The sequence below is a fragment of the Neodiprion fabricii genome, chromosome 6 (genome assembly GCF_021155785.1).
Source record: "Neodiprion fabricii isolate iyNeoFabr1 chromosome 6, iyNeoFabr1.1, whole genome shotgun sequence".
Lineage (NCBI taxonomy): Eukaryota > Metazoa > Arthropoda > Insecta > Hymenoptera > Diprionidae > Neodiprion > Neodiprion fabricii.
The window spans coordinates 13,244,984-13,262,105 of NC_060244.1; the positions used below are offsets into that span (position 1 = coordinate 13,244,984).

General features: G+C 48.3%; 1 protein-coding gene across 4 annotated transcripts in view; it reads left to right on the plus strand.

Moving 5' to 3' along the window:
• LOC124185018 (dipeptidase 1-like) overlaps positions 1–17,122 on the plus strand; it is a 1,685,273-nt gene that overhangs the window by 1,210,837 nt on the left and 457,314 nt on the right. For 3 of the 4 annotated variants that reach the window (XM_046575303.1, XM_046575304.1, XM_046575306.1), the window contains exon 10: positions 1,741–1,825. In XM_046575303.1, coding sequence (XP_046431259.1) covers positions 1,741–1,825 — 85 coding nt within the window. Of the gene's footprint in view, positions 1–1,740; positions 1,826–1,906; positions 1,960–17,122 lie in introns of those variants that run through there. The other variant, XM_046575307.1, reaches the window with a different exon arrangement.

Genomic DNA, 17,122 nt, shown 5'->3' on the forward strand with positions numbered 1-17,122 from the left:
ACTCCTTTATTCTTTAGCAATTCCTTGAAATTGGATATAAATATAGCAAACAGAATAGATGATAGAATTTCTCCTTGTAAGACAGCTCGGGTGACAGTAATAGTTTGAATAACATATGTCCCATTCAATATTCTTACGTTTACTCTCGAGTACATGTCACTGACAATGTTCATAATTTTTTTGCTTTGAATGATTTTTTCCAACTTTTTCCATAACAACTCACAATTCACAATGTTAAAAGCACTTTTATCGTCCATACAGTTTTTATCTATCTTTTCGGAGCTGCATTTGTGTAACTGTTTGAATCCCTTGACCGTCAGTGACACACATATGGGTGAAAAAAGTCGTTTTACTTTTATCCCATGACACATATGTGGGCATTTGAAAATAAACATGCTTCCACTACATCAATTTGACTGTAATTTAGTACATCATCGTTTTTAAGGTCGCTGAATCCGAATCTCAAATCAAATTTAAAAATTTACAATTGCGGATCCAATATGGTGGGAGAAAATTTGAAAAGTAGTTGGATTTCGATAAAAATTTGTATCTTCAGATGTTTGTGGTTATTAATTTCGAATTTGAGTTCTAACTCTGAAATCAACTCAATCAAATAAAAACTGATATTTTCTCCCGCCATATTGGATCCACCATTTCGAATATTGAAAATCCGATTTCAGATTCAAATTTAACGACTTCAGATACCATAAAGTGCTCACTTTTGCGGGAATCAAACTTTTTTTCGGATTTGCGGCCGCCACATTAGATCCGCAATTTTGCATTTTGCAAATCTGAATTCAGATTTGGATTCAGCGACCCCAAAAATTGTAATATTGAAACTATAAGATGAATCTACGAAAATTTTCTTCTAACACAAAAGTGGCACGAAAATCTCATTTTCGACTGACAGCGAAGGTGTTCAGGGAGTCGATGGTGTTAAAAAATCCGTAGTTCATCTAGAAGCCCACCTGCCTCTATGAGTATTTATCATTTGCTTCACATCATGCAGTTATTCAGGAACACATAACCTGGGAGAAAATCTTAGCAATGCAGTTCACTAGAGCAATTTGGTGATAATTGAAGTTATTATTCATATTACCTTTTTTCAACAACATTCTTAGAATAATGTTGGACCAGGATAGATGCCTTTTTTATCTGAAATATTATCAAACAGCGTATTAAGATAAAGTGGCTAGTTATTAGGAAGATTATTTAAAAATTATAACTGACAGAATTATCACCTGGAACTTTCCTAAGCGTGCATATAAATGCATGCTGCATAAGCAGGCTCGCACAGGTTTCTTTCAGGATAATGTAGCTTTCTAATTCAGAGACACTTGTAAGAAGGGTGGAGGGATTTAATTAGCTGACGGTGGTTAGCGAGTAGTATTTCCGGAAGTGTGTGACCCATTTATCAAGTTCTGTTCAGTTGACTGTGTTTTGCGCAAGTGTAATGCAAGCATCGTTCACCTATAACTTGTATTACGAAGTCACGCTTGTTATAAAAAGATCTATTTTGCCTCTTAGATACAAAATATTTTCATATCCGCTATGCGCAAGTGGATCATAAAATTTTTTGTATTTTTTTTGAAATGAAAATCCCTTTTTGCAATGACATTAGGACCATTACAAATACCAAGAATCATAGCAACTTTCAATTTTTATGATGATAGGATCATATTCTAGCAATGAAACGGCAGTTGTTTGTTATTCTAATACAGTTTATGTTTAAATTCACAGGCGGCAAATGATGGCATTGTGATGATTCCCTTCTACACATACTTCATTACATGCAACAGTACAGCTACCATACGTGACGTCATTGGTACGTAAAAGGCATGATTAGCTCATCATCGTGATCTTCATCATACCATCATATCATATCATATCGTATATATTTGATTAGGCGTATGATATACTCGGATATTTATAAGCTTTCCACCGTTCGTCATCGCAACTTGAGGAAAGTGGTGCGGAATGGGAGTAGCGGTAGTTACGTGGTTCGGCGTGAGCGCCCTACTTCGTGAAATTGTTTCGACCGAGAATATAAGGTGAGTTTTTTATTTTGAGACATCGAAATATGTTTACCCCAGATTGCTGCACCTATTTTTTCTAATGTCGTTGCCACACAGGGGTTTTGGAAAACCCATTCAGATTTTTCTACATAACAACAATGGAATTGTCATATTTAAGTTTGTTTTTGAAATCGATTGAAAATCGATTGAGGAATTGCCTTGCAACGAAAAAAATTTATAGAATGGAAAAACTCCGAAATATGCCGGTTTGAACAGAAAAGAAAGTCCAAAAATGCGAAATAATGTCGATTTCACTCTTTTTTTCTTAATTCATCTGTTCTATGCTAGTAGCCCGATTTCCAAAAATTCGTTGAGCATCTCGGAGGGTATAGAAACATGGCTGTGCGCTTTTCCAGGTTCAACTGTAGCAACGGCTTTATGAGCTCTACTGACAAGTCCTCCAAAAAGATTGCGCGACACGTTGTTTCATTTTCTGCATTTCACGAAGACGTAGCTGTTTATCCCTGACTGATGTATCATCCCGTAAAAAAATCTCAAAGGCCAGTGACATGAGCGGCCGGATGCGCTATATTCGTAACACGTTTGGGCGAACGTATCGATACCTCCCGTACTGAAATTGTAAAAGTGAATTATTTCGGGCTTTCCCGTATCCGTATCAAAGCTTTCACGTCTATGCAGCGTTGACAACAACATAACAATCTTTTTTTTTTTTGGGAGCAATATTACAGTAGAGTTTTATTGTTGCTGTAAGCACAGCGCGCAGATTCCACCTTCAAGATTGTTTTGAAATCATTTCAGGTGTTCGCTTTACGTCCGAATCTGACCGACCAACGTAAGAGAATACAAGGTTATCATTTTATCAGCGATTGGAATCGATGTGAATCAATTATCGGACATGATGTTTTTCCGCTACCGTGAATTGATTCCAATAAGGTATTAATATAGTTACTCAAAACAGATTCCGATGCTTCTCGGTTTGACACGGTCCCCACATGCGGAAATGCATTTATCATATACGAAGTTCTTGTATCGTTCATCAAGACGATCTTTATGCCGTATTTATCTGGTTCAGCGTGCATGTCATTGCGAAATGGATGTCCTCGAGAACTAAAAAACTGCTCATCGATTGTGCAATATTTATAATGAGTATTACATTGTTTGCAATCTATTAAAAGTGAATCCCAGATTTCGCGAATCGGTTCCATTTTGTCGACGGAATCTATTCGGTGAAAGTGGACTTGTTACCAAATCGGATTATCGGTAACAAAAACGTAAATCTTTGAGACAGCATTGTCGCATGATAAACTGGCGACGAACGCCTACGCCACATCCTTTCAACGTGATTATGGCCATCATCTTTCACACTTGCTAAATACAAGAACCGGAGAATCGCTTTCAATTTGAGTGAATCTTAAATCCTCCATATGTATATTTGTTCCTCTATATGTATACGTTTCAAAGCAATCTGGGTGCTCGTATAAGTTACAATTATGTTCGGTATATTTATTAATTTATCATTAGTAACAACCACGCTACGATTGGGCTCTTGACATTGGCAGCTGCACTTTTACTCCAGGTAGATGACTTACTAGACGGTTTACTGAGGCTCGTTCGCTTATTTCGGGTGCTATTGTCGTCCACTTGTAACGGTTGTTGCCGTATAAGTTCTTTGGGGGACGTTTTCCGTATATATACTTCTTCTTTCTCTTTTGGGAGGTCATGGCTCTTCCGGCTCGAAATCTGTGTCGCTAGAAGCGAACTTGGGTTTTCCCTCACTCGCATCCTCTTCTGCTTCATCGACCGAAGTAGAATGAAAATAATCGATTTTAAAATCGCCTGGACTATCAGAGCGCTCTTGCTGTGAATCAGGACCAAAGCACCGCTTCTATCCCCTCGCAGCTGCGCGTCTCATTTCGAGTTTGCATGTTTGTTTTATGTATTTTGTACTTTTATGAGTTGCTGTGTACAACTATTTACTCGGCAGATTTCAGCTCGGATCTAGCGATAACCAAGTTATTCAATACAGAACTGTGACCACAAAGCATCAATTTTGATTTTAACGATGTTTTCATATGAAAAAAAATCGCAAAAACGAGGAACAAATATATTATATTATGAACATAAAATTAATAGAATTAAAAAAAGTACACACCCCTAAAAAACTTACATCTTTGCCACAGTAGGATCTTGGAAACCCTGGACTCACTTTAGAAACTCAGTGCTCAGTGGTTCGATGGCAACTGATCGACCCGGCCCATGTCACTACTGAGGAGACCCGAAACTTTTTTTACATCACGGTCCTAAGCTTATCCCCTTTCCATTATTCAAAGGCTAGCCTATGAAAATTACGCTGGACTCTCTGGACCCTTGTGTGACAATATAAGGTTGAAAAATATGCATCGTACAAAGAGATGCCCAGTATAAAGACATTATGATCTCAAAAGTTAAACCTAATCCCGTAAGAATTAACCTATTTCGTTAACTGAAGATGTATGAAGACTGCTAACCTAACGGCGCTTTCAGTAACCATGACGGACGAGATGAGTTCATAGTCAAGCCGTGCTCTCTGCGTCGCTCAACTCAAGTAGATAAACGATTGGTACGTAAAGACGACAAGAATTAATCTTACCATCACGTATACCTGATTAGATAGTGCAGTATTCAAATGTTATTATGGGAATGAAATGACCACCGATTAAAATTTGTATGTGTCGCCATATAGATACTGTAGACTCTCCACAATTGTGTAAATTCGTTTCGGGCAATCCACTTCAACCAAACTCAGCAATGTTAATCTAACTGTATCTCAGTTACATCGACAAAGAAAATGTCAATTGAATACATGCACATCATAGATATACACGGTTGCCTGTTAGAAACCAGTTTTTGGTATAAACAATAGGAAGATAGTCAAAGGAGTGATAATAAAGGGATGAAATTATACAATGTTACTTAGACGTGTCACGTGCAGACGATCATCTGAAGGATCTCACCCAGCGTGATCTCAAAAGAATATACATATATAATCTATTCCCGAGCGGTTAGAAATGGATTACTTTGGGCTTTGCTTGTATAAAGTGTAAACGCACCGGCTGTGATAAAAGTACACTATTCTGGGTGACAGGAAATCAATGGTATGGACAAGATGGCACTCGAATTGTCCACACTAGTTCATATTTTGTGTAACAAAATGAATCAAGTACACTATTACAAATGACAAAGAGAGATTTAGGACAACTAAGGTAAAAACTATCACAAATAACAAAGAGCGATTTAGGACAACTAAGTAGTACGTTACAGTTTGTGAAAGGTGAGTTGAGGAGTAGGCCTCCTTGGGTAGCGCGAAAGTACACCACTTAAGACACACCATCGATTCACCGAGCCGTTCCGTTAAGAATTTTGAGTTTCCACGATTGTCACGATGAAATTGCCGGAAGAATAGTCGCTATCGTTACACGTTGCTTCGGATTTTTTTTTTTAATGCGCTGTGACTACCTTATTTAAATTGTTGAAAGATGTTCAAAATTCATCACTTTTTTCTTCTTTGTTTTTGAGTTTTTTTCCTATCGTTATATGAATTGAATGCGCCCCCCATATACAATAATGGTAGTTTATTGAAAGTGTTGGCAATTCCATGTATTGTCGGTGAAGCCAGCGGAGACTGATATGGTGATTCATTCAACATGGGCAATGGTCGGTTTTTGAACTCGTTGTTCACAGTGAAATCTGTTGAAACAGACGATGATAATGTCGCTTCTACAAAATTCATCACGTCGGATAACGTGCATGGAGCCATTGACTTGTTGATTCCGATTAATTGATAATATGTATGTATGTAATATTTATTGTTCCCCTTGGGGTTACAAAGACTTCCATTTTCCTCTCCCTTTACCATATTTTTACATGTTTTCTTAACCTATTCTTATCCTATTCTTACTTCCTACCTTATCTTTACTTATTTTCTGATTGCCTGTGCCCTGTGCCGTTGCCGTGCCATTCCCTTACTTTCCCTTTTATCCTTTTCTTATTCTTTATCCTTATCTTTACTTAACCTTATCCTATTTTACCTCATTCTATTCCCTATTTGTCCTTATCCTAATCGACTTCTATTTCCCATTCATCTCTCACTTTTTCATTCTCTTGTACATCCCTGATCCTTTCCAGTTCTCTCATCCAGACTTCTCCCACCCCCTCCTCACCTAACATCTCCCTCACCACCTCCTGCCAGCTTTCCCCCCTTCTATCCCAGCCCACGCACCTTTCCCATACGTGCTCCCATATTTCCTCCTCCCCCCTGCACACCCTACACATTCTCTTTTCCTCTTCTTTCTAGTACCTTGCCTCCTTCAGTACGCTTCCAAATCTAAATCTTGCCACTCTTGATCACCTGCTTTCCCCCCATCCCTTTCCCAGATACCCTGGTATCCCTTCTCCTTTCACTAGCCTGTACCATCTGCTGTACCTCGATTCCCTTATTTTCTCCCACCTCTCTTTTCTCTGCTCTTCCCTCTCTCTCTCCTCTATTTGCCTAAAATCTACCTCTCCCCTCTCCCTTCTCGCGACTACCTCTCTACTCTCTGCCCCCCTTTCCGCAAAGAAACTTTCCCTTTCCCATTCCCATCTCGATCCCTGCCTCCCAACTTCTGCCTTTTCCTTTATCTCTTCCCAGCATCTCTTAGCTAGCTCGCTACCCTCCCCTCTCTCCAGCTTCTTTTCAAAGTTCCATGCCCTTCTCCCTGCCCTAATCCTTAGCTTTTCCCTCTGTAGTTCCTCCCTTACTAAATATCCCGGTGTTCGCCTATCCACTGCTAATGTCCATCTCAAAAATCTATCCTGTACCGCCTCGACAGCCCTCCACTCCCTCCACCCCCATATCTCCGATGCGTACTCCATTACCGACCATACCAGCCTGTCAAATAACCAAATCCTTTTTTCCCAATCCCTTCCAAACCTTCTTCTTCCTCTTCCCTATACCTGCCTCGTTACTACCCCTGCCTTCCGTACTCTCTCCTTCACGTGTGCTTCCTGTCCCCCATTGCACTTCACTCTATACCCTGGATGACTGAACTCTTTAACCTCCTCTATCTTTTTCCCTTTCCATCTCCAATCCATTTTTTTCCTTCTGCCGCCTCCTTTCCTAAATCTCATAATCCTTGATTTCCCTACATATACTGTCATCCTTTCCCTGTTCATATACCTTTCTAACTTCCTAATCATTACCTCCATCTCCTCTTCATGTCTCGCTAGTAGCACTATGTCATCAGCATACGCTAAAATCGATACCCTGCCGCCGCGCGCCGGCCAACTCCACCCCCCCAACCCGTCTCCCTTTCTCCATTTCCTCTTCTGAATCCGCCGGCAGCAGGTTGAATACATGCAGACTGAGCGGACATCCCTGCCTTAACCCCCTCGCCGTCCAGAACGCCTCTCGTACCTTTCCCCCGCTCCTCACCCAACTCTTTGTTTCCTTGTAAATTTCCTCTATCCTTATCCTTAGCCTTTCCCTCACCCCTCTCCTTTCCATAGTCTCCCATAGCACCTTCCTGTCCACCGAATCGAACGCCGCTTTTGAGTCCACAAAGAACGTCACCACCTTTCCCTTATCCCTTCCCACCTGTCTATTGATTAAATAGTCAAGCACGTATACGTGGTCAATTGTACCCATTCCTTTCCTGAAGCCAGTTTTATTTTGCGGTATCATGCCCTTCTCCTCCACCTCTCTTTCTAACCTTTCCGCTAATGCCATCGCATAGACCTTATACAGAGTTGGCATCAGCGTCACCCCCCTATACTCTTCTACCCTTTTCCCCTCCCCCTTCTTTGTATCGGCGCTATCAATCCCTCTCTCCAATCCTCTGGCCAGCTCTCCCCCACCCAAACTCCGTTACATGTTTTCCATACCCACTGCTCCATCTCTTCCCCCCCATACCTCCATACCTCGCTAGCTATTCCATCCCCCCGTGGTGCTTTTCCATCCCTCAGCTTTCCTATCACCTTCTTAATCTCTTCCCTCTGCAGCTCCTCTTTCCCGTCCCCCTTTCTATTTGCCGTCCCCCCGCCTTCTGTTATCTTGCTTTCCACTCCGCCTGATAATCCCATGGAATACTCCCTCCACTCCTAATCGCCTATTTCCTCATTCACCCTCTTCCTCTTCTTTCTTTCCCTGTTAACTATCTCCCATACCTTGCTTTCTGTCCTTGCTTCCGCTGCTTCTTTTATGAATCCCGCATTTTCTTTCTTCCTCCTCTCCTCGCACAGCCTTTTATATTCCCTTCTTTCCTTTCTATACGCTTCCCCTTCCCCGTCCCCCTTTCTCTAGTTCCTTAAACCTTGCCTTACTTCCGCTTTCTTTCGCCCACATTCCTCATCCCACCAACCTTTATTCACTTCACTTCCCCTCCCTCCTACCTCTAAAGCTCGTCTAAGCTCCCTTATTCTTTTCTCTATCTCTTTGCCTACATCCGCTTCTCCTACCCCCTCCCATTTGACCTCTGTTCTAAACCTCCTCCTACCCTCCTCTGTCCAGTCTCCATTACAAGCTTCCCCTACTCTTTTTCTCTTTCTTGTCCTAGTCACTGCCCCCCTCATCCACACTATTACCGGGTGGTGGTCTGAGTCAACCCTATCCCCAATCTCCATCCTTTTGACCCTATCCCTTACCTCGCTGTCTCCTATAGCGTAATCTATCACCGTCACCCCCGCCCCTCGTACATACATAAATTCTCCCTCCTCATCGCCCTCTATGTTCCCATTCATTATTGCCCATCCTGTCTCTTCCAAAAATTGCACCAGCTGCTTACCTTCGGAGTTTATTTTCCTGTCCTTTGATTTCCTACTCCTATTCTCCTCCTCTCCTTCCCCCAAACATCCTTCCCCCTCCTGCCCTGTCCTGGAATTAAAATCACCCCTTACTAGCACTCTTGTTCCTCCCTCTACCTCTTCTGCCCGCTCCTTCAATTCCCCTATCTTCTCTTTCAGATCCCCATTTACGTATATTCCTATTACCAGCCATTTTTCCCCCCTTACACTTATTTTCCTTATTATCATCCCCTCTTTTACCTCTTCCCTCCCTTCCCCCCCACTTACCATCTCCCTTCTTACCCCTAACAGCATTCCGCCTATTGCTCTTCCCTTCCTATTTCTTCTTACCGCATACTGCACTTCCCATCTATAACCTGCTGGCAACTCATTCCTAATTCTTTCCCACCCCTTCTTTTCTATCTATGTCTCCATTGAAAATATTACATCCCACTCCCTTAGACCCCTCCAGAAATCTTCATCCTTTCTCGCAAGCCCTGCCACATTCCAGAAAACTACTTTCCAACCCTCCCTTTCCGTCTCGCCTACTCCCCTCTCTCTCCTCTTTCTTTCCCGCCCCCTCTGCCTCTGTCCCTCACCACTGACCATTTCCCCGACTGCCTTTCCCTACGTACCCCAGCCTGTGCTTATATACCCCCCTCTTGTCTTTCCTCGCTTGCTGTCCTTTCCCTATCGCCTTCCTCCACTCTTCCCCTCCCCTCCCTTTGCCCCTATTCCCTCTCTCTCCCTGCACCGTCCCTAAGCACCTTTCCTATCTCATCCCACTTTCACATTTTCCCTTCTATCCAGATCTTTGCATACCCTATTCTTACTCTGTTTCCCCTTCTCTCCTCGATAGCTGCTATCTCCCTCAACTTCCATTTCATTCTCCTCTCTGCCCAGGTGAGATCCTCTTTTCTCTCCTCCCTCCGTTTAAGGACGCTTTTTCTTTCCATTACCTGCCTCTTTTGCTCCCTATTCCCTAGCCTTGCTATCCATATCCCCTTTTCTCCCCCCTTTTTTGCGCCTACCTCCCACATATCCTTTACCTCGACCTCTACCCCTATCACCTGCATAATCTTTTTCAACCCTTCCTTTTCCCTTCCCTTCTCTATTCTCGCTCCTCTCAATACTATATTTCCCCTTCTTTCTTCCCTTTCTTTCCTCTCTGTGGCCCACCCCATCTTTTTTAACCTATCTATTGTCACCTGCGCCACTTCCGCATTCCCCTGTCTCTGCCTCTCCCCCCCACCTTCTGCCCCCCACCTTCTCTTCATTTCTAATTCTGCCAGCCTCCCCTTTACTCTGTCCATCTCCCCTCCTCTCCGCTCTTCTACCTCTTCTAATCTTTTACCTAGATCCCTTATCGTTTCCTTCATCTCCCCTCTCTCTACTTCCCACTGCTCTTCCCTTCTAGTCATTTCCCCTTTAATATTTTCCATTTCTTCCCTGATCCCCCTTCCTTGCCCTTTGACCTCCTCTAGACCTATCTTTAACTCTTCCCTAATCAGCCTTAGCATATCCTGTATACTCCCTCTCTCTGTCTTTCCTTCCTCACCTGTCTTGCCCTCCGGCGACCGGTGAACTTTCCTGCTTTTCCCAAATACTCTTTCTCTTTCCTGTATCTCATGTGCATCCTCCTCCCCTTTTTCCCCCTTCTCCTCCCGCTTTCTGTTCCATAAATCTAGCACCGTCGTCGCCGATCCCAGGCTATGACTCCTATGCCTCCCTAACGATGCTACTGCACCCGGCCTACCTTTCTTTTTCTCCTTCTCTACTCTGTTCGCCCCTTCTTTTTGGCCACCCGCGTTGCTCATACTGTTTATCTCCGCCACCGCTCCCTACCTTATCTACCTGCCACCTATCTGTCTTTGCTCCATCCCCCTTCCTACGCCCTAGATGTCACCGCCTATTTTTTTGTTATCCTTCCCGTTGCCGTCCGCCGGCTTTCTCTGACTAACCTCAAAACTTTCCCCCTTTTTTCACCTGTCCTTTCCTTCTACTCCTGCCTCCCTATTCCCTTCACTCGTCCGCACGTCCTGGTCTTCCCCACTCCTTCTCTTCCCCATTTCCTTTCCTCCTCACCTTTGCTATCCTGCTAAATTCTCACACTCTTTCTCACACCTGCCACTCACGTCCAAACCGGAAACGGAAGTCCGATTCATTGATAATATTTCATTTCGATAAACTGCTTCGGATTTCAGATGTAAAATCACCTTGCTGCTGCACTCATTTTTAACCCACATCATTTCGATTTTTGCTTCGTCAATGAGTTGAACTGAATGGTTGTGTCAACTTGGCTTTGATGACCGATCTGAGGAGATATCTGATTCAATTAGTAGACCCACAAAAGTATGATTTTTGACTAATGTGATGTTAAAGTTTGTAAGATGTAAAATTGAGGAATCTCACGATCGAGTTTTCACGAATTTATCGATAAATCGCATAGTTTCGAAGTGTACGAATCCTCACCGTTAAGCCGATCTACCTTCACTCTCACGTTCAGCATGTCTTTTCTTTCACTTTCGAGCAAAATTCTATTAATCCAGACCGACGCGCGACGAGGAGAGCACATCTGAGCTGTGACTGAATTGATGAGAAATTGTTTTATGATCTATTTTTTACACATCATGTTAGTTTTGACTATTACCTATAGCGAACCGCCACACGTCTTTCATATTTATTGCTTCTACTTGCCAACTTTCCCACGCTTCTTATATTAACGCTATAATCTGCATCTTGTCCTTCTATATCGATCCAGCCTTACGCTACTTGCTATCTACCTTACTCTGCTAATTCTATTTTCTCCACTATGGATTCTTATATGTACATTTTCTGCACCCATATGATTTGTCTCCAAACTCACTTGTATTTCATCCTTTAATAACCACATATTCAACTCAAAACCCTACTCTCTTCGAAGACACATCTCTGCTCTACAGCCAATTGCATTTTTCATATACTCGAATGAATCATCTTTTGATCAACAAGGAACCATTATTCAATATCTTATACAAGACCTTCATGTGTGGTTGTTTTGTGCGGAAGCTGATCCATTTGATAATCCGTAACAAACATAATATGACGAAGGATCAACTTCAAAATAAGTAGTTATATAAGAGGGGTTCTGTCTCAAAACTGCCTTACCGACCTGATTGAATGCTGCAGGACGCGCCTCGCCCGTAGTCGGTTTGTTACCAACCGAGCGTCAGTGTGTTACCGACTGCAAGATTGCGGATTAACCCGCAAGATGGCGGACTGACATGCAAGATGGCTGACTAGCATGCAGGATGGCGGACGAGATGACGGGACTTGTAGTCGGTGTGTTACCGACCCAACCTTTTTTTTTTTTTTTGTTATCGCTGGGAAAATGCCTTATGCACACCCCGAGGCGCCCCGCAAGGACCCTCGGGGTAGTGTGGGACTCGCATCTACTAAAAAACCAGCGGCCATCCTGGTGCGGGTAGGGGACTCCCCGGAACCGCTCGAGGCATATCTTCAGAGAGCCCCCGGGCACTACTACGCGGCTGCGTGTCTTGCCTGTTGTGGTATCTGCGTGTCTTGCCATCCTCGTGGGTAACTTCCTTCTAACCGCGCTGTGGCTGGCGCTTCGTGAGGCGAAGCCGTCCAGTGCCGAGGGCGATTCCCACTCTGCGTCCTCTAGGACTAGGACTATCCTCGCGGAGGTCAGGGGAAGACGGCGCGGCGTCGCGCTCCAGTCGCCGTCCCAGGGGGTTGGGGCTGATGATAAAGAGGAGGTATTGAGCGGAGAGGCCCTAGCCCTAACCGGGGGCCAATTACATCCTAGTCTGGCACCATCTATGCCTCTCCGCGCCCCCCCTGGCCCGCCCCGAGGGACGAAGCGAAGCTCGGCCGGCACACCACCCCGCCGACCCGTTCGGGTCCCCACATGTCCGAGCTACCCATTCGGCCCGTGTAGCCTGCGCTACCCGGTCTCATTCCCTGCGCGCTGCGGGGCCTGTTGCCGCGCTCTCTCCTCAAGTTCTTTTGCGGCGATCACCCGTTCCGCGAAGCAGGCCACCGCCGCCCATCCCTTCCCTGAGCCCCTCATTGACCGGATCAACCCGGCCAGGGTCAGGTCCCCCCCAACGGCCTCCCGCAGGGCCGCCCTATCCGTCCCACGCTGGGCAGGTTTCCACCGTGGGGCTTGACGTGTCCGCGGCCCTCGCACAGTGCTGGCAGGCCGGCCGCTCCGCCCTCCCTATCCTGTGCAGGGAGTCGGCGAAACAACCGTGGCCCATCAGCACCTGAATGATTCGGAAGGTCAACCTTCCATGACCCCTGCCGTGCCACCCATCCCAGTTATCCGCGATCGCCGTTCTTGACCTCCCGCTGGGAAGGTCGGGACCCTCCAGGGACCTCCTCCATCGTTTACGAGCAGCAAGGAATTCTCTCGCCCTGACAGTCCTTGCTTCGTCAGTAGAGCAGGATCCCGTCGTCGCTCGCGTCTCCCACATCCAGCCGTATGCTCGGTGATAGGCACCAGCCACCAGGTGTAGCGGCGTCGTTCGGGCCAGCATTGTGACAGACACAAAGGACGCCGTCCGGTATGCCGCGACCACCCTTGTGCAGATTCTCCTCTGGTGCTTTCCCATGGCACGTTTTATGTGCCTTGACGTTTTCGCCACGTCCCCCCATACCGGAGCCCCGTACAGAATGGCCGCAAACAGGGTCCCGGCGTACAGTCGCCGCTTCGTCTCCGACGTCCCCCTGAGGTTCGACATCAGTCGCGATGGGGCCCTCCTGATGCCCCCGATCTTCATTTCCATGCCCGCGAAATGCTCCCGGAATGTGAGACCGGAGTTCAGCCATATCTCAAGATATTTCATGGACCCCGCCCGTGGGATCCTCTCCGAACCTACCCTCAAGTCCGGGATGTGTTCCACCGTCCCTTCTCTCGCGCGGCCGAAAAGGACCGCCGCCGTCTTGTTGGCCGATATCTTGAGCCCAAGGTCCGATATGCGCCGGCACACTCTCGCCACCATTGCGTTGGTCAGTGCCACCGCTGATGCTGGCTCCGCCGCGGAACTCAAGACCAGGGTGTCGTCCGCATAGCATACCACCGCGGTGCCTGGCTCCGCTCCAACCCGCAGGACCTCGTCAAACGACAGGATCCACAGCAGAGGACCTAGAACAGACTCTTGTGGAACTCCGGCCGTCACAGCCAGGCTTCTCAGTCCCCCGCCCTCCGTTGTGTACTCGACGTACCTGTGGGAAAGATAATCGTTAATAATTCGCCGCATGGACGCGTGTACCCCCTTCGTCGCGAGCGCGTTTCTGATAACAGGCCATGGGAGGCTATGGAAAGCGTTGGCTATATCCAAAGATACAGTCACCGCGCAGCATCCCGTTCTTGGAACGCCCTCGACGAACTGGCGCACCCTGATTAGCGCGTCGATTGTTGATCGCCCTTTCCGAAAGCCATATTGCTCGTCTGACAGCCGGGCCCGGGGGTTCTCTTCCATCCAGTTCCCTAGTCGAAAAACCAGAACCCTCTCGAAGGCCCTCCCCAGTTCGCCCAAAAGGCATATAGACCTGACCTTTGGAAGAGATCCGCCGGACGTGCCTCCTCTGGGAATAAGCACTAGCCGGGCCCTCTTCCAGGATCGTGGGACGTGCCCCTCCCGTAGACACGCCGTTAATGTCCGTGTGATCAGGGTAGGCATCCCCTCGGGGACTCTTGCCCACGCGGCTCCTCTATGCCGTCTGGTCCCGGGGCGGTGTTTCGCCCGCTCCCCTTCTTGATCGCGGACCGTGCTTCATCTACCGTGACCGCCCATCCCTCGTTCCAGCTCCGGTCTCCCTGGCTCTCCGGCTCGTTGCCCTCTCCTCTCGGGAATAGTGGTGTGAGGAGCCTCCCCAGGGTCTCGCTATCGAGGGTTTCCGTCAGCCTCCTCGAGACGGTGCGTAGCCTGCCCAGCACCAGCTTGTAAGGTAGGCCCCATGGGTCCGATTCCACGGAACCCACGAGGTGTTCCCAGGCCTTGGGCTTTGCTGCTTTTATGCTGTCCCGCAGCCTCCGCTGGCTGGCCCCGTATTCGGCCTCTCTGTCGTCGTGGAGGCCACTGGCTGCTCTCCTGTTCCTGGTGAGGCACCTCCTTGCTGCCACGCAACGCTTACGCTGTTCGGCCAGGTCCTCGCTCCACCAGTACGTAGTCCTCCTATAGCTCTTGGTTCGAGCTCTGGGAGCGGTCGCGTCGCAGGCCTGCGTTATGGTCCTGTCCACCCATGCAGCTAGGCTGGCCGACGTAGTCTGGTCCTCGACCGTTGTTCCCCATGCTAGACAAGTGACTAGGGATTCCCCGAAGCATTCTACATCGGATCTGCGCCAGTTCCACCGCGCGTGTCCACCTCCGTCCCCAGATTTCACGTGCCGAGAGCCCTGTATCTTTCACGCTATATAAAGGTGGTCCGAGAGCGTCTCCCTTTCTGTGAGAACCCGCCATTGTCAGGTCAACAACTGACGAGCCTTGCGCCCTGACACACGTTGCCGTAGTACCATCGTTGTGCAAGCTTACTCCGCACGACGCCGCCCATCTCTCCAAGAGCTCCCCCCTGCGGTTGTTCCCTGCTGGGTCCTATGTCGGCGAGCGGGCTTTGAAGTCACCGCCCACCAGTACCCCCCTGCCGCCGTCGCCTGCTGACCGGACCACCCGCGCCAGGTCGTCCATAAACGCCTCGAACGCTTGAATGGGGACGTTGGAGGATATGTAGCCAGACACGACTGCTATGTTTCCGCATCTGGCCGCTACATACCCCCTTCCCTTCTCCAGTAGGGAGCACCGTGGTGCATCACACTCCATCTTCCAGCATATGGCCGCCAGGCCGTCCTCGCTGCCCAGCCAGTTGTCTGCGCCCGGGATGGAGTGTGGCTCGGATATGAGACACATATCCACCCCCTCTTCTAACGCAAACTGGCTCAGCAGGTCCTGGGCCCCCCCCCCCTTTCCCCGGCTGTGGTTCAGATTGCTCTGCAGGAAGAACCTGGCCATCTGCGGTGTCCCTGGCTGCGGGCCCCCGACCCCGTTCACTGACCGACGCGCAGCGTCCCGATCCCATCCTGTGGGCGCTGTACCTCCCTTTGCTGTTGCACACCGCGCATTTCGAGGAAGATGTGCAGCTTCTCGCCTGATGTCCATCGCTGCCACACCTGAAACACGCACGCCTGCGCGCTGCCCGTGCGTTGCACGCGGCGCCTAGGTGTCCAAAGCCCCAGCACCTGTAGCATTGACGGGGCCGCACCTCCAGTAGCTTGACCCTGGCTATGGTCCAGCCTATTTTAATCTTACCCTTCGCCGCCACGGTTGTGGCTGCCCTTAGAGGACACTGCACCCAAGCGCTGAAGAGCCGGCTAGCCATTCTCCGCGGAGGGCCTACTCGGATCTCCTGTGAACTGCATCCTCCCTGTTCCGCTGGGGTGCGGGCCAGCTCTTCGGTCGTCACCGAGTCGTCCAGGCCTTGTACCCTCAGCTCACCCTTGGTTGACGGTCGCGTCGCCTACACCGCGTCGCCGTATTTTTCCCCGATTACATCGGAGTGTCGCTACGCCAGGGCGTTCGCCTTCTTCGTGTTCTCGGGTCCGGGTATTTTTATGAGCACCCCGCCATTGGCTGCTCGCCGAACCCTGGTCCCCCCTATGTCCAGCTCTTCCAGCCGGATGTTGCCGCGGGTAAATTGCAGGATTTCAGCGTAGGGGGCGCTCTCCCCTCTGCATTCGATGGCGACCACCGCGGTTCTCGGGGCCTTGCGGGTGGCTCCGGGCGGTTTGTTCGCACCTGGTTGCGCCTGGATCGACGGCAGGACCCTTGGTCTAGCCTCCGTTGGCAACCTGCTGTGATTTGCCCCTCCGGGGGGGTTCCTCTTACTCGATCGCTCCTCCTTCTTTTTCTTCCCCTTCGCCTTCGCGCCGCTTCTTCCCACTTTAACCCAGACGTCGTCGCCTGCCTCCATTGGGAGCTTGCCGCGCCTGGGGCTTCTTTTGTGGGTTCTGCGGTATCTCGGGTCGCGCTAGATACCGCGCGCGCCCTGTTGGGTGGTTCAAGGCCCGCACCTCTTTCCCTTACGGCATCCGGGGTGGCCGCGGTATGGCTTGGATTCCCCTGTCTCTTGTGCTGCACAGTATGCGGGAGATCCGGCTGACCTCCTCTCGCTTTTGCCCGAGGGCCGCGGCTTGCCTGGCCAGCTCTTCATTCCTGGCCCTGTCCTCGTGTTTTTGGCCCCCGCCTGGGCTCTCCCTAGGGCTACCCGGTACTCCTCCCGCCTCTTCT